Source organism: Cervus canadensis, chromosome 28, assembly GCF_019320065.1.
Source record: "Cervus canadensis isolate Bull #8, Minnesota chromosome 28, ASM1932006v1, whole genome shotgun sequence".
NCBI classification, from domain to species: Eukaryota; Metazoa; Chordata; class Mammalia; order Artiodactyla; family Cervidae; genus Cervus; species Cervus canadensis.
This window is the reverse complement of record NC_057413.1, coordinates 47,830,579-47,857,314: the sequence shown is the minus strand read 5'-3', so window position 1 is coordinate 47,857,314 and position 26,736 is coordinate 47,830,579. Positions and strand designations below refer to the sequence as shown.

At 42.5% G+C, this 26,736-nt stretch overlaps 2 protein-coding genes and 1 long non-coding RNA gene across 4 annotated transcripts; 2 read left to right on the top strand and 1 right to left on the bottom strand.

Annotated features, from left to right (window-relative positions):
- Positions 1-1,042: 1,042 nt before the first annotated feature.
- LOC122429159 lies at positions 1,043-14,870 on the top strand. Of its 2 annotated transcripts, XR_006265943.1 has the most exons (4): positions 1,043-1,529; positions 2,598-2,736; positions 12,182-12,299; positions 14,339-14,870. It is a non-coding gene; the product is annotated as an uncharacterized LOC122429159 (long non-coding RNA). The 2 variants fall into 2 exon arrangements; XR_006265942.1 differs by lacking the exon at positions 2,598-2,736 and having other exon boundaries at positions 1,053-1,529.
- C28H6orf226 (chromosome 28 C6orf226 homolog) lies at positions 1,588-2,568 on the top strand. Its single transcript, XM_043449405.1, has one exon. The coding sequence runs from the start codon at positions 1,805-1,807 to the stop codon at positions 2,123-2,125; it is 321 nt and encodes a 106-aa protein (XP_043305340.1). The 5' UTR covers positions 1,588-1,804; the 3' UTR covers positions 2,126-2,568.
- A 1,626-nt stretch (positions 14,871-16,496) lies between the features above and the next one.
- RPL7L1 (ribosomal protein L7 like 1) lies at positions 16,497-21,548 on the bottom strand. Its single transcript, XM_043449399.1, has 7 exons — positions 21,212-21,548; positions 20,224-20,332; positions 19,434-19,597; positions 18,495-18,632; positions 17,715-17,824; positions 17,365-17,579; positions 16,497-16,953 (listed from the first exon to the last, which is right to left on the bottom strand). The coding sequence occupies exons 1-6, from the start codon at positions 21,250-21,252 to the stop codon at positions 17,371-17,373; spliced, it is 771 nt and encodes a 256-aa protein (XP_043305334.1). The 5' UTR covers positions 21,253-21,548; the 3' UTR covers positions 16,497-16,953; positions 17,365-17,370.
- Positions 21,549-26,736: the final 5,188 nt, after the last annotated feature.

The window sequence follows — 26,736 nt, the reverse complement described above, 5'->3', positions numbered from 1 at the left end:
GCTCCTCTGTCCTTGGAATTCTCCAGGCAAGAATACTGGAGTGGGTTGCAATTTCTGGCTCCAGGGGATCTTCCCAGACCAGAGATCGAACCCAGGTTTCCTGCATTTTGGTGGAATTTTTACCTTCTGAGCCACAGGGAATCAGAAGGACCAGTCAGATGAAGAGGCACCTAGGGCAAGGTCTGAGAATGGCCTGCATTCAGGGCTTCTGTGTCACCTCGTGGAGCCAGGGCATGCCACCCTCCCGACACACTGATGAGTTCACCAATCCGGAAGCTCCACTGAGCTTCGTGTCCAGGGTTATTATAGAGGGTTCATTCCACAGGCACTGCTGATTAAATCATTGGCTGGAGGCTGAACTCAGTCCCACTTCCTGGACCCCCCATGGCTCAAAGCCCCAACTCTCTAATCATATGACTGGCCATTCCCAGTCCTGAAACCCCTAAACGAGTCACTTTCTTGGCATAAACAATCAGGGACCACCATGAATATCACTTGTAATACTTGGGAAATTTCCAGAATTTAGACTCCTTGTGAGGAACTAGGGACAAAGGCCAAATTCTTTATTATACGACACTAGTGTGGTCAGTTTCCTCCAGACTGGTTTCTATAGCTCACCCTTTCCAACTTTTTGACAAATTTCAAACTGTTTAGATTCACCAATTCTTAGCAGTTTTGCCACATAAACCTTTTCTCTCTTATCATGACATTCACCCATAAGTACCTCAGCATGTATCTCCTATTCCCCACATAAGGAAAGCACAATTACCACACTTAATTAAACACGGATATAACATTGTCATCTAATATATAGCACATATTCAAAATTTCCCAAAGATAAAATGTCCTGTGTAACTGATTTCTCTCTTATCTTCCTCCAATCCAGGATGCACACTTTGCATTTTTCACATCCCCTTTAGTCTGACATAGACCTTCAGTCTTGCCTTTTTCTTTCTGTCTTTGTGTTTTATGACCTCAACATCTATAAAGCGTCCAGGTCAGTCATTTTTTAGAATGTTTCCTACTGTGTCTATTCATTTCCTCCAGTTTAGATTCAGAGCGAACGTTCTTGGCAGGAACGCTACAGAGATGGTGTTTCTAAACCTGTAGTGTGCTTCCATCACTTCAGGAGACAGATGAAGCTAGCTTGTCCAATTAGTAGTAATTAAGCTTTGCTCGCTTGATTAAGGCGGTGTACGCCAGATCAGGCTAGCTTTCGATAAACACAGAAACCTGGGTTTTATTGGCATTGACTTCCCAAGCAGCTGAAGGGAATGTAGCCCTCCTAGCCTGCCTTCATCTTCACTCCTCCACTCTGAACGCCAGGAACAGTCTCCACCGCAGGACGTCGGGGGAGAGTCGCGAGGCCCTGCCGGGGCGTCGCTTGTTCCCAGTTCTCCTGAGGCCAGCGGAGACATCGCCTCCGTCATTTTCTGTCTGGCACTGCTGGGCCCGGGATGGAAGTTATCCCTGCACCCCACCACGCGCCACGTGTCTACGCAGTAATCTCAGCCTGTGCGTGAAAGCAGGTGAGTTGCCATGGCCCGGGCATCTGTGCAAACTAGGGTCTTTTTGCTTGTATCGGCGTGTGCGCATACAATTCCGTTCTGTGCAAGCCTTCCCGGCTTAATTCTTTGTCAGGGGCTCTGGGTCGAGCTAAGGGCTCTATGTGTGAGTAAAGCGTTTCGGCGCGGAGCTTGCCCCCCGCTCTCTGGGCCACTTGGTACGGTCTGAGCCCCCCTTCACTTCCTCCGGCGGTGGTTGCGCCCACCCAACCCGGAAGCGCCCAGGCTCCGCGCCCGCCATGGAGCCTCCTGGCTGTCGGAGCGAGTCCGGCCCAGCTCCCTCGCCCGCGGAGTCAACGCCGGCCTCGGTGACACTTGCGCAGCTCCTGCAGCTGGTCCAGGAGGGCCAGGAGCTCCCCGGCCTGGAGAGGCGCCAGGTCGCGGCGACCCTTGACGAACCCACAGCGTCCCGACTCCCGCGGAGACCTAAGCCCTGGGAGGCCGCGCGCTCCGTGGAGCACCCAGCGCCACAGTTCCAAACCGGGGACGGTGGGCAGAGGAGCCGCCTGGAGGACCCTGGCTCGGCCGTTTCTGAGGCTCGAGGTCCTTTGCAGCAGTGAATGAAAAGTTTTACTGCCCTGTCGACAAAGGACGCTGCAGCCACCCATCCGCCAGTACTGCAGCCCCAAGGGACAATCCCCAGAATGAAGGAAATTGGCCTGACTACTATTGAGCCCTCAGCCACTGCAGACACTCCCAACCGTGCACCTCGAGGTGCCTGCGGATAGGAAAGAATAAGATACTGGCCTTGGATAGCTAAGGTTCATAGCAAAGGAATGATTTTAGTGAGGCCGGACTCTTAAGACTTCCTATGCATGAGAAAAGCTAAACTCTTTAACGTGAGCCGTCTGGTTTGCTTTAACGGTAATCTTTTGATGGTTTGACTACCCGGTTTTGTTGCAAAACTCTTGTATATCCTACACAGCAGTCGCTCAGAGCTATGTGAGGCTGCCTCCTGGGTTTGAGTTCTCAGTCTGCCAAATAAAACTATTTTCCACTTTTAGGTTTTGCTTTTTTTTTTTTTTCTTCCAGTCCACAGTTTTGATGACCACTGAGAGAACCCAGAGAAGACTTCTTTCCTTCGCCTGAACTCTACGGGGAAATGGAGCCTTGGTACTAGCAGAGTCTTCTTGTGCCCATCCACCTCCTCCTAGAGTTCAGACGAATTTGGGTGAGTCTCTCCTTGTTCTCGGATCTCCTGATTTTTGATGGATTATCCCGAGCTTTGATTGGCAATGTCTAACAGGTACCTGGCTCCGCAATTGAAAGATATTGGGGAGTGACCTCCCTAGTTGAAAGATACTAGAGGAGCTCTGTTGAAACACACTGGAAGAAAGTACGCTCCAGCTGAAAGATACAGAGGAAGCCTGGTTGAAAGACACTGGGATTTGCCCCGTAGAAAAGATAAGGAGGAGTCTGGGCTGAATGTTTCAGTAAGAGGCTGACCTGAGGCCTTCCTCAAATTGCATACCTTAAAAAGAATTCTTTGGGATAAAAGATTTAAAAGTAAATCTTATCCCCGAGAAATTCACCTTTAAAATGGGAAATAGAAAAAAAAAAAAAAGGGGGGAAATAGATTCTCTCAAACAAAAATGAGGGACATCAGAAAACCCACCTCAGACTAACACTCCAGCCAGATTTGTGGATGTACAGAGTTCATACTTGCCAGTACCTACTTAACTGGCAATTAAAGGAAATCCCACCCTGAAAATGACTTAAGTTGGGGCTCTTCTATTGACCATGCAGTTAAGTTAGAAAAAGCCAGCTTGATTAAAAAAATCTGAATTCTGACCTTAAACAAAAGCCCTTGTAGGGGGAACTTGCATTTCTCTCTGTCTTTGAGATGTAAATATTCTACCTCATCTTTTTCAGGCCTTTTGTGTTAGGCCTTTTGTGTTTTGAGAACTTGGTCTTTGCCATCCAGAAGGTGCACATATGGTGTACACTTGGCAGACCAGTCATATAGACTGGGATTCTGAGCAGTCTTTTGTCTGACTACCAACTCTGATGGGCTCTTTGCCATATATATGTATTTTTTAATTGGGGAGTAGCTGCTTTACAATATTGTGTTGGTTTCTGCCATACATCAACGTGAATCAGCCACGGGTATACGTATGTCCCCTCCCTCCGGAGCCTGCCTCCCTTCTCCCACCCATCTAGGCTGTCACAGAGCGCTGGGTTGATCTCCCTGTGTCACACGAGATTCCCACTCGGTATCTGTTTTCCATACGGTACTGTATATGTTTCCATGCTGTTCTTTCAATTCATCCCACCCTCTCCTTTACTGTGTCCACGGGTCTGCTCTCTCTGTCTGCTGCTCCATTGCTGCCCTGTAAATAGGTTTTCAGTACCATCTTTCTAGAGTCTGTATGCATGTGTTAATACACAGTATTTGTTTTTCTCCTTCTGACTTACTTCACTCTGTATAGTATGATCTAGGTTCACCCACCTCATTAGGACTGACTTGAATGTGTTCTTTTTTATAGCTGACTAATATTCCATTGTATATATGTACCACAATTTCTGTATCCATTCATGTGTCGATGGACTTTCAGTTGCTTCCATGTCCTAGCTATTGTAAAAAGTGCTACCATGAAATATTGGGGTATAGGTGTCTCAATTATGGTTTTCTCAGGGTATATGCCCAGTAGTGGAGTTGTTGGGTCAAATGGTAGTTCTATTTCTAGTTTTTTTAAGAAATCTTCATACTGTTCTCCATAGTGACTATGTCAGTTTTCATTCCCAACAACAGTACAAGAGGGTTCCCTTTTCTCTACATCCTCGCCAGCATTTGCTGTTTGTGGATTTTTTAATGATGGCCATTCTTACCGGTGTGGGGTGATAACCTCATTGTAGCTTTGATTTGCATTTCTCTAATAATGAGCAATGTTGAGCATCTTTTCATGTGTTTGTTGGCCATCTTTATGTGTCCTTTGGAGAAATGTCTATTTAGGTCTTGCGCCCATTTTTTTGTTTGTTTTTCTGGTATTGAGCTGCATGAGCTGCTTGTATATTTTGGAAACTGACCCTTTGTCAGTTGTTTTTTTTTTTGCAATTATTTTCTCCCATTCTGAGGGTTGTCTTTCAGTCTTCTTTATTGTTTCCTTTGCTGTGCAGAAACTTTTTCTTTAAGTTGTGTTTCTTTACTTTTGTTTTTATTTTCACTACTCTAGGAGGTGAGTCAAAGAGGATCTTGCTGTGATGTATGTCAAAGAGTATACCTCCTATGTTTTCCTCTAAGGCTTTTTGTCATCTTAACTTTTGTGGTGGCAGCTGGTACCACAAAGGCCTTTCCTTTCCTAGACAATTTTTGGGGAATACACTTTCTGGGTCTTGTTTAGGTGGCATCTTCACACACTCTTGTAGGGAATGCCTTTTGCATCTTACTGGTTTGAGTCACTATTAAGATACCTCTCATTAATGGCCAGATGATGGACCCTTTAAATTGGAGAAACTCTAAATTGGTGAAATTTTAGAGAGCTTTCATTATAAACACTGTTTTATTGGTATCTGTGAGGAGAAAGGAAAGTGGGAAAAAATAGGATGGTTAACCTAAGAACTCCCTTAGTTTAAAACAAACAAGGTTTGGGAAGCCTTCTTGTGGCCTCTTCTTCCCTCAGTGGGTCTTATAGATGATAATAAAAACATTGGAATAATTAATTAGGTTGACTAACAGGAAAACAAAAAACTGAAGGGAAAGTCTACAGACTACCCCCCAAAAAGGTGGAGATTTTAAGGTGACTGGTCCCAAATGGATAAAGAAATCTTTAGATGGTTACTTGAAAGTGGGATAAATAAAACAGATGTTAACAGGATTAAATCAAAGGTTTGATAAAACACTACCTAAGGTTGGATGGGCCAAAGGGACTCACTAGTGGTCTTCAACTTTAAAGGGTACCAAACAAATCCACTCTATTTACCCCAGTTAAAACATATATTTAAACGGCTGAAAAAAAATACACTGAGCTGCCTGACCAACAATTATTTGGGGTGACAGGCTAATTAATTAAGTTAAAAGATTGACAAAAGGGCCTGAATCCCTTGGCTTGACTGGGGACTCCAGAGCCCCAGTATAAAAATACAAAGTAGGTAAAATAGTCGGGGGAAATGAAGAGTTCTAGAATTCTTGTAAGACCAAAACTTGTTGATTGGGTCCTAATGAAAACTAAAGTTAAAGGTATAAAGGTTGATAGAATTGAGATGAAAGTTAATAAAAGCTGTTTTATTTACATAGGCTTTATATTTGATAGTTACATCTCTTTTGCTTAACTATATTGTGGAATAGACATGTTTTGCTGGGGAATGCTTCCCTTGCTTGATATTATAAAAAGGGGCATATATATCTACCCCTCAGGAAATGTTAAACATGCTAAAGGGAATCTGAGGATTATCAGAGCCCATGCCATATAAAGAAAGAACCTGAGAAATCATATTCAGGAGCTAATAAGAGATTTTGCTCTGGGCCTAAACTATGCACTCAAAAAGAAAGCCTTTCTTGAATGTCTTTTGCAAGATTTTGTTATTTTAGTTGCTAAGTTAAGTCCAACTCTGCAACCCCATGGGCTGTAGCCTGCTAGGCTCTTCTGTCCATGGGATTTACCAGGCAGTGGATTGCCATTTCCTTCTCCAGGGGCTCTTCCCCATCCAGGGATGGAACCCATGTCTCTGTGTTTGCAGGCAGATTCTCTGAGCCACCAGAAAAGTTTTTGAAGGCATGATAAATTAAACCCTAAACTTCTAGAACACAGGACTCTGAAATTTAGAAATCTTTTCAAATCAATCTTTTAATATTATTTAGGTGACTAGTCAGTTCTTGGAAATTTAAAAGTTTTTGCTCACAAGTCTTGATAAATCAGAAATGTAAATACAACCCACAAGAGAAAAAAAAAAAAAACCCCACAAGAACTTGAAACTCTGAAACTGAGCCTAATTGACTCAGAGAGAACCTGAAACCAAGGAGGAAAAAAGGAAAAGGTGGCCTTTTTTAAACTTAAACAGTTGCAAAGGCACCCTCCACCAAAATCTAATTCATAGCCTTCTTAAGGGTTTATCAAGATCAAATGCAAATCTTAAAAGTCTTTTCCACAAATAATAAAGCCTTTGTCATCTTAGCAAGCAAATTTAATTTACTCCCAACTTATTTATGAACTAGTAAGCTTATATTGTAATAACTGATTCATAACTAAGTTTTAAAGTGAAGCTGTGAGACCTCTAGTTTGTTTATGTGTCCATGTGTACATTAGTAAGAGACATTATTATGAGATGTCTCTACCTCTAGGAAATATTAAAATTAAATTTTAAAAAGAGCTCTATGTAATTGACTTAAAAAGTAAGATGTTATAAACTAAATATTTCTAAATTTGAAAAAAACTGGCCAGAATGAATTTCAGGTTTACATGATCTAAGAAATATTCAATATTAATGTCTCACTAAAAAATGTTTTATTGACATATCATTACTTATGAAGTGTTAGTTTCAGGTGTTAGTGCAGCACAGTGGTTCAGTTTATATACATATATATACACATACAAATAGATATATATATTTTTGCTTTCTCAGACTCTTTTCCGATAAGGGAAAAGAAAATATTGAGTATAGTTCTCTGTGCTATACAATAGGTCCTTTTTGGTTATCTATTTTATATATAGTATAAAATCTGATATTAAAAGTAGCTTAAGCTTGCTGGCTTAATCAATATAGACATGTCTTACTTTATTGTACCTAGGTTTACTAAAGGTCAATAGATTCATGTTTCTGTTATGGTTTGTCAACAACACATTTACTTGGTATGGCAGTATTTTTTATAAGTTGCAAAATAAAGGTAACTATGATGAGAGTTTCAGGTGAACTCTTTTAGAAGTGATTATATCTTGGCTATGTCTATCTAAAAGTTTCTCCAGAGTTTTGGTAACTTGAGTTTTGCTAAGTTAACTGAGGAGAATGTACTGAACTTCCACATTATTTCAAATAAGAAAATGCTGATACATTAATTGCTAAACAGGTCTACCACTTTTCTTAGGAGAAGAAAACTAAGGGTTTATTAGAAACACATCTTGTACCACATTGAGGAAAGAAGTCATGGTATATGTTTCTAAAGGTTTTGGAATATTCCAATCAGGGAAGGCTAATGTGACAATTTATAATTACTTGCTGCTTGTTGGTTTTTGCTAGTGATTAAGGGTTTTTTAAAAAACATATTTATTTATTATGTATTTGGATGCCCCAGGTCTTCATTGGGGCATGTGGGATCTATTCCCTGACCAGGGATCGAACTCTGGTGAGTGCAGTCTTAGCCACCGGCCCACCAGGGAAATCCTGAGATTAAGATTTATAATGGTTAAAGTTGTAGTATGTAATTAGAACTACTAAAGATAATAAGGGAACTATTTCAGTATGCAAGGGAAGTAGGATGTGTGTTTTCAGCAAAAGAAGGTATGAGGAATGGAAATACATTTTATTAAGGGGAAAGAATGATTCTCTACAGCTGGTTATCTTTGGATTAAAAAAATGGACAAATTAATACAAATACAAAAAGTTGTAGAAGATTTGTCAGAAAAAAAAAGCAGCCATGAAAAAGTTTTGTACATGGGCAGGCTCAGATTAGATAAATTAGGTAAATGTATAATGTTATTAAAAGTAGGCTGGTGCAAGCTTGGATTTGATTTTGTCTGTTAAGAGAATGAAGTTTTCTTGATATACTGCTTTTGGTAACCGATTGTGTGAAGTTTTTTTAAGTGTTCCATTTTTTGTTGCTTTTTAAAAAAAAATTTTGTCACTTTGGTTAAGCGAGTATTATTTTACAGTGACCTATGATCCTATTTGAAACGGTTAGTTGCTCAGTCGTGTCTGCTTCTTTGTGACCCCGTGGACTGTAGCCCTCGGGGCTCCTCTGTCCATGGGATTCTCCAGGCCAGAATACTGGCGGGGTAGACATTCTCTTCTCCAGGGGATTCCTAATCAAGGGATTGAACCTGGGTCTCCTGCATTGACAGGCAGATTCTTTACTATCTGAGCCACCAGGGAAGCCTGGGATCCTATTTGACCAATTGTTAATATTTTTGACAAATTTCCCAAATATCAAACTTTAAAGGTTCATTTTCCTCTGGTTAAGTCTGGGATGTTTCAAATGAACCGTAAGGCATCTTAATTAGCCTACTAGGCTAATTAGGCTTATTTGATATGTTCCATTACTTAAAAAATGTTGTCAAATGATTGGAGATGAACCCAAGGTTATATTATATGGATAAATGTTATATTCCAAGTTTTATATGAATTTTCTAAAATTCTGATATGCTTTGGTATAATGTTATTAGTCATTATAATTCTAGCTATTATCTTAAAATGTTATATGTCACAGAAATATCCAAGTTTCTTGCCAGTTGCATTGCAATCAGATCTTTAACCATGCCATTTAAGTTATCATTTGTTGACAGTCATAGTTTTACGCTTCTATAAAATGAAAATCTTTTAAAAAATTCATAAAAAGGAATTTTGACAAATGTAAGTTCTGATAACTTTTAGATCATACCACTGAACTGGGTAAGAAATTATAAAACTCTAATGGAAAACCTGAGTACTTCATCCAGATCATCAGAAATTAATTACGTAGGACTGAATGAACTGGTAAATAAATATTATTTATAATTTTATGACTTTTTCTGCAAAATACGGGCTTTAAATCTTTATTTTCCAGAAAAACCTTTCCTCTGATGTTGATTAAGTATACCTTTATAAAGATGAAACATTTATCTTTTTCTCTACCTAATGCTCTCAGAATTTGGCTTATCCAGCTAGGTCTCCTGTGGACTTGATGGCTTATTAAAACCAAATTACAAGTAGTTATAGGCTTCCCTGGTGGCTCAGATGGTAAAGGATCTGCTTGCAACACAGGAGACCTGGGTTCAATCTCTGGGTCAGGGAGATCCCCTGGAGAAAGAAATGGCTACCCATTCCAGTATTCTTGCCTGGACAGTTCCATGGACAAAGGAGGCTGGTGGACAACATTTCATGGGTCACAATAAGTCAGACATGACTGAGTGACTAACATGTTCACTTTCATACTAATCATTGTTTTAATTTGTTCTTTGTTTTCAGATTGTTTATGGTTTGTGTCTCTCTCTGTTGTACTATGATCTTATTAATGTTAATAGCTCTATTACTTATCCCAGCTAGTTTATAAGACTGCCCCTTGCATTACTCAATGTGTAACCAGGTCTCTAACAAAATTAATGATGGCTAAACATCTTGAGGAAATAGATCAATGATCGTAATAGTGTGATTCTAGATACGGGAAGAAGCAACAATGAAAAACCTTTCCTCGATCATGATAGACTAGTAAGACAAGGGATCCAGAGAATTTTAGATTGTCAACAGGGCCTGCTCCAAGAAAACTTTTCAACACATTGAGTAGCTTATCAACAGAATCTTGGCCTGATCTAGGAATGAGCCTTCCTAGCACCATGGGACCATGTTGGTCGTGAAATGTCTCCCAAATGTTGGTCGAATTTTATTACTAAGGGGAAGCACTGTAGACGAAAAATGTTGCCTGCCATATCAACAAACAAAAGGGGCTGTGGCCATCAAACCATCAGTTTCTATAACTGCCCCTGATGGTGAGCCCCTGAGGGAACTCAGGAGAGACAGGTGGGCTGTCTGCTGCCAGGCCCCACCTGGGTGCACCCTGAGGGAACTCAGGATGGGAAAGAACAGGATGCTGGTCCTGGATAGCTAAGGTGCACATCAAAGGAATGGTTTCAGTAAGCCCAAACTCTTGCATCTTCCCATACATAGAAAAGTATTAAATTTGTAAATTGAGATGTTTGGATTTTCTTTAACGGTAACCTTTTGATGTTCTGACTACCTGATTTTTATTGCAAAACTCCTGAATATTCTGGCTTCTTCCTTTCCTCTTTGGAGCAGTCTCTCGGACCTGTCTGAGAGGCTGCTTCCCAGGCTTGATTGCTCAGAACATTCACCAAATAAAACATAATTCTCCAATTTAAAGTTGTGTGTTTTTCTGAGATCTGGAGGAAATGACCGTGTCCCACATAGACTCAGACCTTGGGTACTGACCACTCTGCTCTTCTTCCTTTGTGCTTTCACCCCTACCTATCAGCTGGACTTAAGCCTCCTGGGAGCATCACTGCAGTGGTTTTGCATTTGTATCTTTGGACTGGGAGCCTCAGTTTAAAAAATTATCTTTTTAGACTCTGTTTCAGTCCTTATATAAATTGAAACAAATCTCATAACTTTACTACTTGTAGTGCATAGATATGTTTTCATTTTTTAATGCTACTTAGGAAACACTAAATGGTTCTGGCCCACAGGGAATGATTTCTTAGGAGTTTAGATGTCAGTGTTTATCTCCTGGTTTAGTTTATACATGGTCGTTGTGGAAGTGAATTTGGGATCCAAGTGGCATTTTGATTTCAGATAACCATTCTCCAGATAGGCAGTGTAAAAAAAAAAGGTCTGATGAGAAAACTTGGCCCTCGAATGACAATGAATGAAATCTCAAAGCATAAAAAGAGCCAGTCAACAACAACCCCTAGAACCCTAAGCTCTGAGAACCAGGTGGGTCAGGCAAAGGGGCTCAAGGGTCTAGAGCTGAGGAAAAGCTCTAACTACCTTTTAATGTCAGTCTGTTTAAATCAGCTACTTGGCTCACTATACCTACTCTTGCTTCCTGAAACTAGGTTTTTTTGTTCTACCTACACCTAGAACATATCTGGTTCATGACTCATGAACCTATATTAGCACACATTCATTAAAAGGACTAACTTTTCTCAGAAATAAGGATAGTCCCACAATTTGTTCAAGGAATGGTGTATATTATGGTGGATATAATTTTTAAAAGGATCATTTTAAAAGGAGCTTTTAAAAGAGGAGCATAATTTTTAAAACCTCCTTTATAATACTACTCAACTATGAGAGGCAGACGGGCAAGACTATATTAGTTCCATTTTATAGGCAAGAGTAGGAACATTCCCATATTTAGTATAAGATCTGGGATATAAACCCTGGGCTTCCACACTCACAACTGCTCTTTTCTCATGACTTTGATACATTATTTTAAATAAATCTGACTTCACAGTGCTTTATAGTATAAGATTAACATTTATTTCTGGCAGGTTAACTCTTGAGCCAATTAACTGTGAAATAAAATTCATATTTTATGGCAAGAGAAGAAAAATTTTAACAAAAAAAATCTCTGCCCTTTCACCTTCTCTCTCCCTCTACTGTGCATTGTGTATCTGCATTTTGCATCAATTGAAACCTTCCCTACCGGTTGAAAACCTTCCCCATCAGTCAAAACTGCCACTCAACAGTAAAGAGCAACATTCTCCTAAAACAACTCCTTAAAGGTAATATTCCTTCTTGATAAGAGGTCATTTGGTGCTCAGATCTGGATTATGTAAGTTGTCAACAATATGTCATTTAATGTACAGCCCTATGTCTCAAAAAACTTATATAACTTGACTTCTTATGGGCATAATAGTTCTCAGAGCTTTCTGAGATGTTCTTCCTGGGTTATAATTCTCAAATTTGGCTCAAATAAAAGCTTAAGTTTCTCTATTAGATTTATTTTTCATTTCATTAATATATGCTTGGTATAGTCGACAGGCTGTCAAGAGATTCCTGCCAGAGGCTACCTGGGGTCTACTCAGAACCAGCGCTTGGTCCTGGCATGGGCCCGTTGAGCCCCACCAGCTTCTCAACACTCCTCAGTTCTTGGTAAGTTCTCCTGATACTCAGATCTCATTGTTTGGGTGTTGATCCTAAAATTTTTATTTCAGCTGGTTTTAAGACTTGCTGTCTTTGGGGCACTGGTGCATTTCCTAGGCACCTAGGGGGTCTGGGCAAGAGGACCAGGGAAATGTGTGCCTGGGTTTTGTCAAATTTGGCTTAAATTAAAAAAAAAAAAACGAGTTGATATATGGTCTGAACAAAATTTTACTAGTGAAATCAGAGGCCGAATTTTTCATCTCCAAAGAATAAAGGGACATTTTGCTCCTTCGAATTACAAGATACTCTTAGATGACAGATCTCCCGGAAGTGTTGAAGATCAGTTTTCATGACCTGTAGCAATCCCATAAGGAAAACCCACCATGATCATTAAGTAAGTACTGCTTATCTGGGGGCATGACAGAGGCTGATTGCCTAGTGCTTCAAGCACTCATGATGGTGTCATTGAGAGAAACTGAGCCACCTAAAAGAACTCAAACCAGGGAATTTCCGGATGGTCCAGTGGTTAGGACTTGGTGCTTTCACTAAGTTCCAGCAAACTGTGTGGTGGGGCAAAAATAATAATAATAGTAATAATATCTCCAGATCTTGGTAACTAGAAGTTAAACCAAGTTAAATTACGAGAATTCATTTGCTATCCAGGTCATTTCAAATAGGATGAAATCCCAGAACATTAACTGTTGGGGAGGTCTAAGTTTTTAAGAGAGGAAAATTAACACAGTTTGTCAATCAGGAAATGCCAATTTCACAGCAGTTTACAATTACTTGCTTCTTGGTTTTCACTAGAGATTTTTTTTTTTTTTTTTGGTGGCCATACTATGCATGTCAGGTGGATCTTAGTTCTTTGACTAATAATCAAACCTGTGCCCCCTGCAGTGGAAGCTCAGAGTCTTAACCACTGGACAACCAGGGAAATCCCGAGATTTAAGGTTTTAAGGTTAAGAATTATAAGGGAGACATTTCAGGATGCAAGGAAGGTAGGATGTGTGTTTTCAACAAAGAAAAGTATAAGGAATGAAAATGCATTTTGTTAAAGGGAAAAAAAAGGTGGTATCCTAGAGCTGGTTGTTTCTTTATAGGTAGAGAAAGTTGTGGAGGTTTGTGGAAAACGACACTGTGAGAGTTTTGTGCAAGGTCAAGACTGGCTAAGACTGAACTTAATTAAGAAAAAGTTTTAAAGTGGTACAAAACCTGAATTTGGCCTTCTAAGAGGACAAATTTTTCTTAAAATATTGAACTGCTTTTGTTACTAGATTATGAGTTTGTGTTTGAGTGACCTGAACTTGCCCTTGAGATCTTTCATTGTCACTTTGGTTAAGTGAGTGGGAATTGTTTCACAGTGACCTGTGATTCTGTTTGACCAAGTGTTTTAAAACTTTTTGATACTTTTGACAGCCTTTCCAAGGATCAAATTCTTTTTTTTTTTTTTTTCCAAGGATCAAATTCTAAGTGAAGTTTGTTTGACCTCTCTAGCTAACTTTGAGGTTTGTCTAAATTGTCCCTGGAGCACCTCAAAATACTTTTCTCCCCATCTCAGAAAGAGGAATATTAAACTGATTAGACTTATTTGGTATGTTAAATAAGAAGCATTGTTAAACAAGTGGTGATAAAACTTCTTAGGTTGTCATATGGGTAAACATTTTTAATAGATATATGCTAGAAATTATAAGGAACTCCTAAAATTCTGGTATGACCTGGTGATATCATAGATTTAGTGTATGTCACAGCAGTCAGTAATCAAGTTGCTTTTCAATTGCAATGTAATCAGTCTTTAACCTTGACTTTTAAAGTTTTTGTCATGTATAGCCAACTATATGGTCAGTTAACCACTTATATGGTAGAAATGAGGGTAATTTTAAAAAAAGATTGTTTCAGTGAACATTCTAGTTTTGTTAATTGAAGTATTTACTAAGACTCAGATAGCTCCTTTTAAGTTTAGTTATTAAAAGGACAGTTTTTGAAGTCTATCACAGTAATCTAACTTTGGGGTTTTTTTGTGTTTGTGTGCGTGTTTATTTGGGGTATAGTTGCTTTACAACAGTAATCCAACCTTGGATGAGATTGGATTCACCATCACGTGCAACCAGGACACTATTCATACTGGAAAAGACATGGGGATAAAGGATTCCTTAAAGCCATGTTAGAAGACCTTTCCTGAATGAACTGAAACTCCTGTTTTTGACACCTGACTTTAACTAAGACCAGCACTACCAGACCATGATAAGACATCCGAACTAAGACAGATGACCCAAGATTCTGGACCAGACTTGTATACTATTTTGACAATTGCTCTTGGTTTTGCTTAGGAACCAAGTGTATTTCTTGGGCTTAAACACGTGCAAGTTTCAAAAACCAATTATCTTAAGACAGTCCAGCACTGTGCACGCTGTCACACTGCCAGTGTCGGAGACCCTTAACCAGCCGGTTAACAACGCCTCTTCTGCCATGTTGTTGTTGTGTAGTCACTAGGTTGTGTCCAACTCTGCGACCACGTGGACTGTAGCGCGCCAGGCTCCTCTGTCCAGGGGATTTTTCAGGCAAGAATACTGGAGTGGGTTGCCATTTTCTTCTCCGGGGGGATGCATTGGCAGGGATTCTTTACTGCTGAGCCACCAAGGAAGCCCTAATGGTTGTGGCACATAGGCTTAGTTGCCCCATGGCATGTGGGATCTTCCCAGACCAGGGATTGACTCCGTCTCCTGCATTGGCAGGTGGATTCTTTCTGCAATATATAATCCTTTACATTAGTGGCTGGTAGTTCCTACTAGGACCCAGTAATTTTGGTACAAGTTTATGACCTTAGCTCTCCCCAGGATGGTTAGGGGGATGCACAATGAAGTTTCCCCCGGGCTCAAGGATACTTACAGGCAGCCCGGGAAATAGTCCCTGCCATTATGTCTGCCTTCAGCACAGTCACACTGGTTTCTGTTTTCCAGTGATAGGACCATGTGACCATGGTTATTTGTTCCCTCATCTTAAGACCCATGAAGAGGCAAATTCCTGCTCTGAAGTTCAGATGTTTGACTTGAAACTAGGCCACATCTATAGTTTTCTATAAAATAATGGACATACACAATGTACATGCAAGGAAATTTAGCTCAAGTCCCTTATTGGACAATCTAGAATTGGCTGTCAGTCCCTGACGAACACTCTTGCTAGCATAACCCTCCAAAGAGAGAACCGGGCTATGAGGACTTGGCATCAAGGGGCCCGATGGCACTGAAGCAGGCAAGCAGCCACCCGTGCTTTGAGGGACCAAACACTTGGTCACCTAACACTGTCAAAAGATTAAAGATTGACAGGGGGAAACTGTGAAGTACCTACCTTATGGCAAGACTTTTAAGTGTTTTATTTGGCTGAGCCAGGTCTTCTACATGCGATCGTCCATCTTTGCAGCATGCAAGCAAACTGAAGACATTTGGGATCTAGTTCCCTGACTAGGGATTGAACCCTGGCCCCCTGCATTGAAAGCACGGAGTTTTAGCCACTGGACTAAGGAAATCTCCAAAACAAGAAATCTTCCCTTTGGCCTTCTCTCTCCTGCCACTGTGCATTGTCTGTCTAGCTGCATTATGCACTGACCAAACTTTCCTCATTGGCAGAAATTTCCACTCAACCATAAAGAGCAATATTCTCCTAAGACAAGCCTTTAAAGCTTATGTAACTGTGTCTTCACTTCTAATAGGCAAAACAGTTCTTAGAGCTTTCTGAGATGCTCTGAGTTATGATTCTTAAATTTCACTTGAATAAAGTTTTCCACTTCTTTTTAGATTGACTGATTCATGGCACAGGGGCTCAGCATTCTACCATATTGTAGGGAACATCCACCTGGCTTGAAAGGGGAAAGAACCCCTTGGTAAGCTTTGGTCTTCCCACAGGGCACAGAACCAGAGGTGGCTGCAAGATCAGAGCCTGTGTGACCAATCCTGATAGTGCAGGACTTCTTCACATAAGGCACCTGGATCCCTGAGAAGGACCTACAAATACCCTAAACTTCAAAGAAAAAACTGGAGTGTATGTTTTTCTGGCAAAGGGCCCCTCTCACAGATCCAAGAGTAGGTTAAAATCCTGAGCTAGAGAAAAGCACTAAGCCAGCTGCAATGATAAGGCGGCACTGGATATACCTAGAGCCAGCCTGAGAGCTTGCCAAGCTGTCGCTGAAGTTAGAACATGAACTCACGGGACAGACAACCAGGTACTGTTTTTATGTGCTTTTACATTTTAATTTCAAGTTCTAATTTAATTTAATTCTAACTTCAAGTTCTTCCAAAAACAAGGCCCCAGGAAACCCCAGGTTCAACATGCTCCTGGGCTTGGTCCACTGCTGTCTTGTATTCATAGGTAAGTGTCCATTCACCAACAGTAAAGCCCAGGATAGACGTGATAAAAGAGGACTTCTCCTTCATGGCATCAGTCCTTTGCTGGTTTCAGAGGTGGACGGTGGTCATCACAGAAAACACACAGGAACTTTTCCTTGGAACTGAGGTGGAAGTGCCTGCTGTGAACATCACCATGTTTCCCCTGACCCTTTCCTCCAGTTTCTGAAGATATATTCTAGCAGAAAACAATCTTCCTTGAAGATACTGAGCAACAATTCCATAAAACAAAAACACATGCTTCCAGTGCACTGTTTTCAGGTACGCTGAGGAAGAAAAAACCACTTCGTTAATACGAATGTACTGTAACCCTAACCTAAGCGTTAACCACAACAATAAAAGTCAGTTTTGAAGGATTAAGATGCCTTCAACAGAGGTGATGGTTTACACCTTCATATCCTTTTTGAAATCAGTTTTTATTCTCTCCATCTCCAGCTAAACGAACACAGCAACACAGAAGGCTTTGTGGTCATTCAAGTGTTTTCTATCCTGTACCTCTCACAGCCCCATGTCCTAACCAGGCATTCACTGTTTCAATATCTCCATCCATTTAATTTGTGAGCACCAGCCACCTCCCACCCGAAGTTATTCTCATACACTTGTAAATGCAAGGTGATCTTTTAGGGGGCAACACCTGGCCCGAGAGCCCACCAAGGGGCAGTTTCAGCCCCACCTACCTGGGTTCAGTTCAGCTGCCGGATGAGCTGATTGATGCGTTCACCTCGATAGCCCGGCGAGCCCACTTCCTTGAGGAAGCCCACTCTGTTCTTTGTAGCGTGACGGGCCACTGAGAGTTGGAAAGGGCGCAGGAACCTTGAGATTGCCTGGAAATTCTTCCCCGGGAAGGCAATTTCATGAATGAGGTCTTCCAAGCAAATGACATCAAACTTCCCTAAGAAACATAAGATTCAGATTCCTGTATTTAGCACTTGCCCAGAAACATACTGCGAGGCTCTGATATGCCAGAGCGCAGCACTCTGGCAAATTCTGGGGACCCTTTCTGCTGACTCCTCAGACGCTCACTCACCCAGGTGCTCCTCAATAACTGTGTTGTCTGTCAGAGGGATGACTTTGTTCTTGACCTTCGCTTGTCCACGTTTCAAGATGAGTTCCCGAACAGACTTCAGATTTGGAAATCTACGAGAGGCAGAAGGAAGCTCGATCACAGCGCCACCCCGCCCCTGGCAGGCTGCAGTATGCTGGCAGCGCAGCCCTGTAGCCTGGCTAAGGAGTCTCCCAACCCCTTCCCCAGGACTGTCCCCAACACACTGCGGCTGGGACACTTGGGAAGCATACACCCAAAGGAGGTGAATAAAACCCACGCAGCCCCGACTATGTAATTAGAAATTTACAGATACAAACGCTCGCCAGGTAAAGATGTTTATTTCCCAGCAAAAATAAAAGTCTTGGTTTATAATCTAGGACTTTGGCCTTATGTGACCCCTATTCAAGAGTTTGAAAAAGTCTGAAATGAAATCCAAGTCTTTTTGGGGGTTTTGATGTTTGAAGGAATACTACCCTAGCTCTGCTTCAAGATTCCAAGAATTAATCTCTTATCTTACTCGGCCTTAACCTACAGCTGACCAAGCCCTACCATAGCCCTGTTCAAACAGTTATGAGCTGTACCAGGAACCCCCGCTCTACCTGCTCCATGTTCCAAGATTCTTAAGGCCAGCACTTGACCCCTGATGGCTGTGGCCGCGGCACAACATTCCCCTGACCAGCAACCTAAGTGCTGGAGAACAGTACCCTGTGCGTCCCAACGTTCTCCAGTATAATGTGAATTCACACAAAAAACCATACTCACCCCCAGGTCACATAAGGCTCCACGATACGAAGCGTCTTTATGGTTTTAGGGGTCACTTTCACAAAGACACCACTGAAAATCTTATTCAGGCGAAGTCTGGCAATGGTCCTTTGCACCACTGAACTCACCCCATTAATCCTGAAATGAACAGCAAAGTCAGGCTCTGCCCAGCAAGCACCATGAAGTGTGTGCCACTAATGGGCACCCAGAGGGCAGGACACAGAGTGTGACTTACAGAGTTCAACTGAGTGGGCAACAGCTGGGCAAACAGGCCATCCACCATGCTATGTGGGCACTGCCTGAGGTGCCACAGGAACAGAAATGCCCCTGGACTTGTACGGGGAGAGTGTCCTAAACCACCACAGATCACACTGTGGCCCCTGTGTCCGAACATCCAGCCCTTTGCCTTCACAGCAGTTAGTGTATTTTCATGTCTGTCTGCTTAATGGCAGTCTCCCCAATATATTTATGTGTTTTTTGGCTGCGCCGTGTGGCATGTGGGATTCTTGGTTCCCCCACCAGGGATCAAACCTACCCTCCTGCGATGGAAGCAGAGTCTTAACCACTGGACCACAAGGCAAGTCCCAATCTCCCAAATCTGTTTTTTTTTTTTTAACCTGGATAACTTTAGTAGAAGTCTTTATTGAATTTGTTACAATATTGCTTCTGTTGTATGTTTTTGTTTTTTGGGTACAAGGGAGGTGGAATCTTAGTTCCACTGATCAAACCCACACCCCCTGCATTGGAAGGTGAAGTCTTAACCACTGGACCTCAGGGGAAGTCCTCCAGTCTCCCTAATTTTGAAGACAAAATCTGTTTTGCTTAGCTCAGAATTCCTAGCACAACTTGCCTTAAGGGCTTAAATCTCATCTCCCTAAAAAGGCTCTAAAGCTGAACCAATAATTTCCCCAGCCTCATGGAATCCACCAAGTTCCCTACCTTTCAATGCGTACAACAAAGGCCAAGGAATGTTTGTCTGGCACTTCCAAGGCATGAGGTTTCACTTCTAGCCGTCTGAGTCGCACTCTGTCCCGAAGTTGCCGCCAGGAATCATGTACAAACCATTCTAGTCGCTTAAACTTGACTTGTTTTCCTTTCCTCTGCTACAGAGAAGGTAGACCATCATCACCATTTTTTTGCCTCTATAGTCATCTTTTTCTTTCACAACGGTAATTCACTAGTCACTATTCATAGAGCTTATTTCCCCTATGCTCTGGAAAGGGGCACAAACAAACATCCTCGGTTTTTATTTTTTTAAATTTACTTTAACTTATTTTCTGGCTACATCTCAGCATGCAGGATCTTAGTTCCCTGACCAGGGATTGAACCCGTGCCCCCTGCAATAGAAGGGAGGATTCTTAGCCACTGGAATGCTACGGACGCCCCCTCTATTCTTATATAATGAAAAAAGATCGACAAGAAAGAAGTGGAGAAAACTTGGGAACTATTGGGAAAAGTCCCTGATAAACAAAAAAAAGCAATTTACATGCTGTCAATGTTTACCATCAAGTGTTTAGGGACCCTAACACTGTGTTAGGCATCATAAACTGCCTCCAAAATGTATTTCTCCAAAATCATGTAGCAAATAGCAAAAATTGTACAAAATTGGTACATTATACCTTGCATAACCCAACGGACGGGGGAAGGGGCCATCGGTACCAAGTCTACTTCAACACGTGCTGGATACAACTCAAACTCTAATTCCCTCCACCTGATTCCCCACCATTACCTCCTTCCTTTGCAAAAGCGCCTGTTTTGCCTGGGTGGCTTTGAGGGCCTGATAAGCCTTCCTCTTTTTCAGGAGATTCTCTGGAACCAAAGGGATCTTTCTTCTTGGTCTGATACAGAAAATGGAGACCAGCGATAGTACTTAAGAAACAAAATATGCACCGGATTTCCAAAAGATATCCCGGGCCTAGGGGAACACTATCTTCATATTTGTAAGGGCTATGGCCCTTCCGAAATCTGTGGTTTCTAACGCTAGCCCTCAAAATGGACCCCTCACATTTCCTAGGACCCAAAGCCTTAATACGGAGAAGGCAATGGCACCCCACTCCAGTACTCTTGCCTGGAAAATCCCATGGATGGAGGAGCCTGGTAGGCTGCAGTCCATGGGGTCGCTAAGAGTCGGCCACGACTGAGTGACTTTACTTTGACTTTTCACTTTCACACACTGGAGAAGGAAGTGGCAACCCACTCCAGTGTTCTTGCCTGGAGAATCCCAGGGACGGGGGAGCCTGGTGGGCTGCCGTCTATGGGATCACACAGAGTCGGACACGACTGAAGTAACTTAGCAGCAGCAGCAGCAGCAAAGCCTTAATAAGTCACGAACCCTACAGCCACTGGTCCTCATGTACGTCAACGGAGCTTCTACTAACACGGCTTTAAAGACACTATCAGCTATGAGATTCCGCCCCGTGGAGTTGGGTCGCGTGCAGACCCAGCTACAGAGGTAACACTTAAGCACAGCTGGGAGAACCCAGCCTGCTCTCAGCCCGCTGCCCTCTTGAGATGACCCGAGCTCCGCGGCGGCCCCCTCCGCCCACCCACACCAACCCCTACGGCGCCTCACTCCTCCCTCTGTAATCTGGAGCCTTTCCTAGTCTCTTCTTTCAGTCCACAAATACCCCTATTTTCCGCCAGCGAGAAATAAACACTGTGGATGGCACCGGATGCTCAAGAAGCCACGCCAGAAATACAACTCCCCAAACACTTACTCTTCCTCCGCCATCTTTCCAACGCGGCAGCTACTACTCATGCGCAGTTCCACCCCGTAGTGAAGAGAGAGGCATCTCTATGTTTACTTGATCATAGAGACGTCTCCTCTAGCTCAAGGCGGGGCGGGCGGGACGGCCCGGGCCGTTTTAGCAGTAGTAAACCGCTGAGGTTTTGCTAGCCTTGATTCCCGCCAAAAGTTACACAAAGCTTCCTTCGCACTTCTTGGAAGCTTTTCGGAGCCGTGTCATCTTCAGAAGCCAGTCCTTTCCATTCCAGGTGAACTCGCTTAGTGCTGGAGGCCGGGATGTAAATAAACAACGAGACGCTTCCCACAATGCACTGACTTCCCGTGGAGTGTGGGCGCTGGGCCTCCGGTTTCCGTTCGTTGCGCTACGCGTCTGCGTGGCTGGGTGGGAAGAGCTGGGTGCGGAGAGCTTTGGCGCTCTCGTGTGGGTAAAGATGAATAAGAACCGTTTAGGATGGTGGAAAAACGCCGCTGTGATTACGTCGGCCTGGCTCCATCAGTGGATCTCTGAGCAAATTCTTTGACCCCTGTGTCCCTGTCCCTGAGTTTCTTTTACCCATAGATAGACATAATGGATCTTGCCTTATTACTAGCCTCAGGCGAGTTACATGAAACTACTCCATCTAAAACTCAGCACAAAGTCTGGCGCTAAGCGAACTTTAACACTGTGTTTAATTGCTACTGGTGCTGAACTGAAAACTAGAAATTCCAACTTACTATCTCAGGACCTTCCCTCATACAGCTTTTACCGCCTGGAATATGCTTCCTTCTTTCCTGGTCTTCATAAAACAATGAAGACTCACGTCTTGTCTTTTCTGGAAACCTTACGAGCAGCGTGTCTCAGACATTAATGTGCATAGGAGTTATCCGAGGATGTTAAAATGCATGTTTTTTATTCAGGAAGGGGCGGGAATCAAGACTCTACATTTTAAACATGCTTCAAAGTGATACGGGTGCTTCAGGCCTGAAAACTACACTTTGACAAGCAAGGTTCTTGAGTAGTCTCTGTCTTGAATTCTATCAGGAAGCTATTATATTTTTAACATCTTTTCCTCATGATACTAGGAGAACAGATCATGCCTGCTTTGCTCATCACTGATCCAAGGGTCGTAAGCACAGGTTTTTCAGTCTCAGCACTACTGGCATTTGGGGCCAGGAAATTCTTTGACAGGACAGGGACAGCTGTCCTGTGCATTATAGGATGTTTAGCATCCTCAGTTGTGACAAAAAAAAAAAAAATGCTCCAGGCGTTGCCACATGTCTAGCATAGTACATATATTTATCTTTCAAATATGTATATATATATATATATATATATATATTTCAAATAATATATATATATATATATTTGTGACAAAAAAGAAAAAAAAAATGCTCCAGGCACTGCCACATGTCTGCACGGCAGCCCACCAGGCTCCCCCATCCCTGGGATTCTCAAGGCAAGAACACTGGAGTGGGTTGCCATTTCCTTCTCTGCCACATGTCTAGCATAGTATATATATTTATCTTTTAAATATATGTATATATATTTATCTTAAGGTCTAAAGCAATGTCATTATTTGACAGTTAGCACTTACAGGTATGGGGGCTTCCCAGGTAGCACTAGTGGTAAAGAACCGGCCTGCCAGTGTAGGAGACATAAGAGACACGGGTTTGATCCCTGGGCTGGGAAGATCCCCTGAAGGAAGGCATGGCAACCCATTCCAGTATTCTTGCCTGGAGAATCCTTATGGACAGGCACCTGGGGGCTGAAGTCCATAGGGTTGTACAGAGCTGGACAGGACTGAAGTGACTTAACAGGCATGCAGGCACACACTTGCAGGCATATCCACAGATATTATCCTGTCTTGTTTGCCTTATTGTTTCCCTGAGTAGATTGGGTTCTCTGAAGGCTGAGAACTTGTCACATACTTCTCTGAATCTTCTACAGCACCTCTCAAAACAATGGACACCTGCAGGGACTTATTAACCATCTAAGCTCAAAACATCATTTTGGTAAGTGCTATGTAACTATTAATAGTTCAACCATAAAGTGCCATGCACAGAGCTCAGTACCTGATGAATAAATGTCAAAGGACAACATGGTCTTCAGAATCACAGACTGTGGTGTGAGGCTCATTTTTACTTGCTCTTTCAGCACCTCACCATATGTCTTACTTTGTGGAAAGGCAGAAACAGAAAGGCCAGAAAACTATGAAACATCTATTACATAGTAAACAAGAAACAAAGTAAATGTTTTGTGAGTTCCCCTCTACACATAAAAGATAGGTTCTGTGGTCCTAAAGGTTCTTTCAGAGGTGTTAGTAATATATAACACCTCTAGCTGAGACTTGGAGGCCAGGAGTCAGGAGAGGCTTTCCAGGGCCAGCAGATGGTGCTAGCAGAACACTTATTCTCAGACCCAAAGCCATCATTCCACCAGACTGATCCAGTGAAAAAGAGATGGCCTACTTCTCAAGCCTAAAATGTTTACTGACTGCATGTTTATAGTAAATTGAGTATATGCCCTGAGCTCTGGGCAAGATAGATTTTTTACTTGAAACAGGTTCCTGAATGAGAATGGGGCATAGCCATATACAGCCTTTAGAATCGATTCTTTATAGCCAGACCTCATAGGCCTGTTTTCTTTTTTTCTTGACCATTTCAGTTGTCCATCATTAGGGAATGGTTAGAACAATTTATGGAAGACTATGCAATTATTGATATATGCAGAGAGGTAGGTCTTTATGTCCTGAAATCTCAGTGGTATTTTTTCTTTTTTGGCCTACTGACCTCCATCCCCTTTTCTCTTGTGGGCTGAGTGAGCTCTCCTTTATCGTGTACAGTCTTTGGAGGGTGGGGCGTCAAATCCAAACACACTTGACCTCCCAATACATCCGTTGAAGGGGTCTCTGGAACATCTTTTCAACTCCCACCTGCCCATAAGACCCTAACCTTCTCTTCTCCAGATTTTGAATCTTCAACAGAGTGATGATGGAAGAAACAGAATTAGTCCAGGGCAAGACTTCTAAGGATTTCTATCTCCTAAGGCCTCCTGGAGTTTTCTTATTCCTGTCTTTCTCAAGTCTTCAAGTTCTTTTGTTTTTGGAATTTGACCCCCAAATACTTTATTTTTTTCTGGTTAAAGTGAGAATTTTAATTTTTATTTATTTTTCTCCATGCTGTTTGGTTTGAGATATTTTAGTTCCCTGACTAGGGATCAAACCCCTTGGCCCCTGCAATGGAAGCACAGGGTACTAACTACTGTATTAGCAGAAAATTCCCTTAAATCTTCAAGCTCTTCAATCTTCCCTTTAATCTTTATCCTTCCTATAAAACTTCTTTATGCTGTTAACTGACCAGAAGGGTTTCTGTTATGTAAAACCAAAGAATCCTAACTATAAAACTCCCAGACATTTGGCTACATTTGAAAAATAAGATACAGAATAGAGTAAGAAGGATACACAGGAAAGTGTGAGCTGCCCCGGTGGCTCAGAAGGTAAAGAATCTGCCTGCGATGCGGGAGACCTGGGTTCAATCCCTGGGTTGGGAAGATCCCCTGGAGCAGGACATGGCAACCTGTTCCAGTATTCTTGCCTGGAGAATCCCCATGGACAGAGGAGCCTGGCGGGCTACAGTCCATGGGGTCCCAGAGTTGGACACGACTGAGCAGCTAACACACACATAGGAAAGTGTTGACGGAGGTTATCTTGGGGAAATGGGAGTAGGGCCTGGAATAGTGGAAAGACTTACACTTTGTGGTGTGCCCTTTGTTTATTACTTACCTATTAGTTTAAGAAAGCACCCTCCGGGTAATTAGATTCTTGTGATTTGCCTGTTTTAGAAACCACTTGACTATATGTTTGTTTTTTAGGACTCCTTGCAAGGGACTTCCCTGGCAGTCCAGTGGTTAAGACACCAATGCAGGGGCACCGATTAGATCCCCGATGGGGGAACTAGGATCCATAATGAAAAATTCAGAGCCAGCATTCTGTGGTTCTCTGAATTGGCTCTGGGATTCCTTTCCTTATATCTGCATTTTGGGATTATTTTGAATCATGCCTTCTCAACAAAGCAAAAGCATCACACCCCACACACCCAAAAGTGGGCCCAACTTGCAATTTCCCATCCACCCCAGACCTCTTTCTTGGATTAGGACCCTCCTTGCAGTCGACTTTGTTTCAGGATTTCCTGCTTGCCTCCTCAGAGAGTGCCATGAGGCCCCCAGGCGGCAGGTGGGAGAGAGCAACCAGGTGAGCCTGGAGTTGGGAAAGACAACATGGACAACAGCTTTAGGTCCCGATAAACAATGAGCAAAGGGACCAAAAGTGAAAGGGGAAAAGGAGAGAACTGGTGGAGGGCGGCAGCCTCCTGAGGTCGACGGTAGACACAAGAGAGCTGAGGGGGTGGGCAGAGAGTGTGCTATAGGTAAGACCAAATGCAAAACAGAACCACCCAGACCGCTTGTGAATTATTTTGGGGATAAAGGAGCTTTTCCCTTCCACATTCACTGAAGACTTCACTTTACACCTTAAAAAGTGGAGGATCAGGACAAGTCTTCCCAGTTGACAGGCAAGAAAGCAAAGGATGACAGTAACTTGCATGAAGCTGTCTGATGACAGTTTAGGTGAAGTCCTGGGGCCTGTTCCCAGGTTCTGCTGCTAAAGACACTTGCCGTGTCCACCCGCTCCCACCTCCCATTGTACCGCTTTCCTTGACCTTCACACATGATTTGCTCCAGCACATGCCTACAAGGAATACAGATCAGGGACTCATGAAGGCCTTTTAACCTGCAGTAGTGTAGATACACACAGGCTATTCACTTTAGCCTGAATGTATTCTTTTTTTTTTTTCAAATTTTTTATTAGTTGGAGGCTAATTACTTCACATGAATGTATTCTTTAGAATCTACCTGATACTGTAAAGGTGCTCCTACAGTTTGTGTGTCTGCTGAACCAGATTTCTCCATATAGTTAACACTATAAAATTCCTCTATCTTCATTCATACAAAAAGTATCATACTTATTTTTTCTTAAACGTACCTCAGGAAATTACACTAAGAACCATAGAATTAAGAGGGGGCATGGGAATATAGATCGTGGCTCTCTACCAAGTGGAGATCTGGAAAAATTTTAGCCCCGAGTTTCTTTTCTCTTGGAATGCAGCTATTTATGGACTTGTTTCCTCTCTAGACTGAGCTCCTTGAGTACAGACATCACACCCGAGTGATCTGTAGACCCCCAGGGTTTAGTACATTGCCTGCAAACTGCTCGATAGTTTGATACTTAATGCCAGATGCCTGGGAGTCCTCCCTCTGTCTATGAAGCAGAGCCAGAGCTCAGATCCAGTGCCACAGATATCCTGCCTGAATGATGCTGCTTCTGTGCCCCAAGATGGTAGAGTTTCTTTCCTTTCCCCTCCCGTTCCCCCAGTAACTCCCTGGCTACTCTCCCACATCAGGTAGTGCTAGGGCCCCTTTCCTGGGACAGGGCCTCTCGTACACAGGGCTCAGGGCTCTAA

Coding starts and splice junctions, on each gene's coding strand:
- C28H6orf226 (XM_043449405.1), top strand. CDS start 1,805: ATGGAGCCTCCTGGCTGTCGGAGCGAGTCCGGCCCAGCTCCCTCGCCC.
- RPL7L1 (XM_043449399.1), bottom strand. CDS start 21,252: ATGAGTAGTAGCTGCCGCGTTGGAAAGATGGCGGAGGAAGA. Junction 19,598..20,223: donor CGCTTTTGCAAAGGAAGGAG/GTAATGGTGGGG, acceptor CCTTCTCTGTAG/CAGAGGAAAGGAAAACAAGT. Junction 18,633..19,433: donor TTTGTTGTACGCATTGAAAG/GTAGGGAACTTG, acceptor TGTTCATTTCAG/GATTAATGGGGTGAGTTCAG.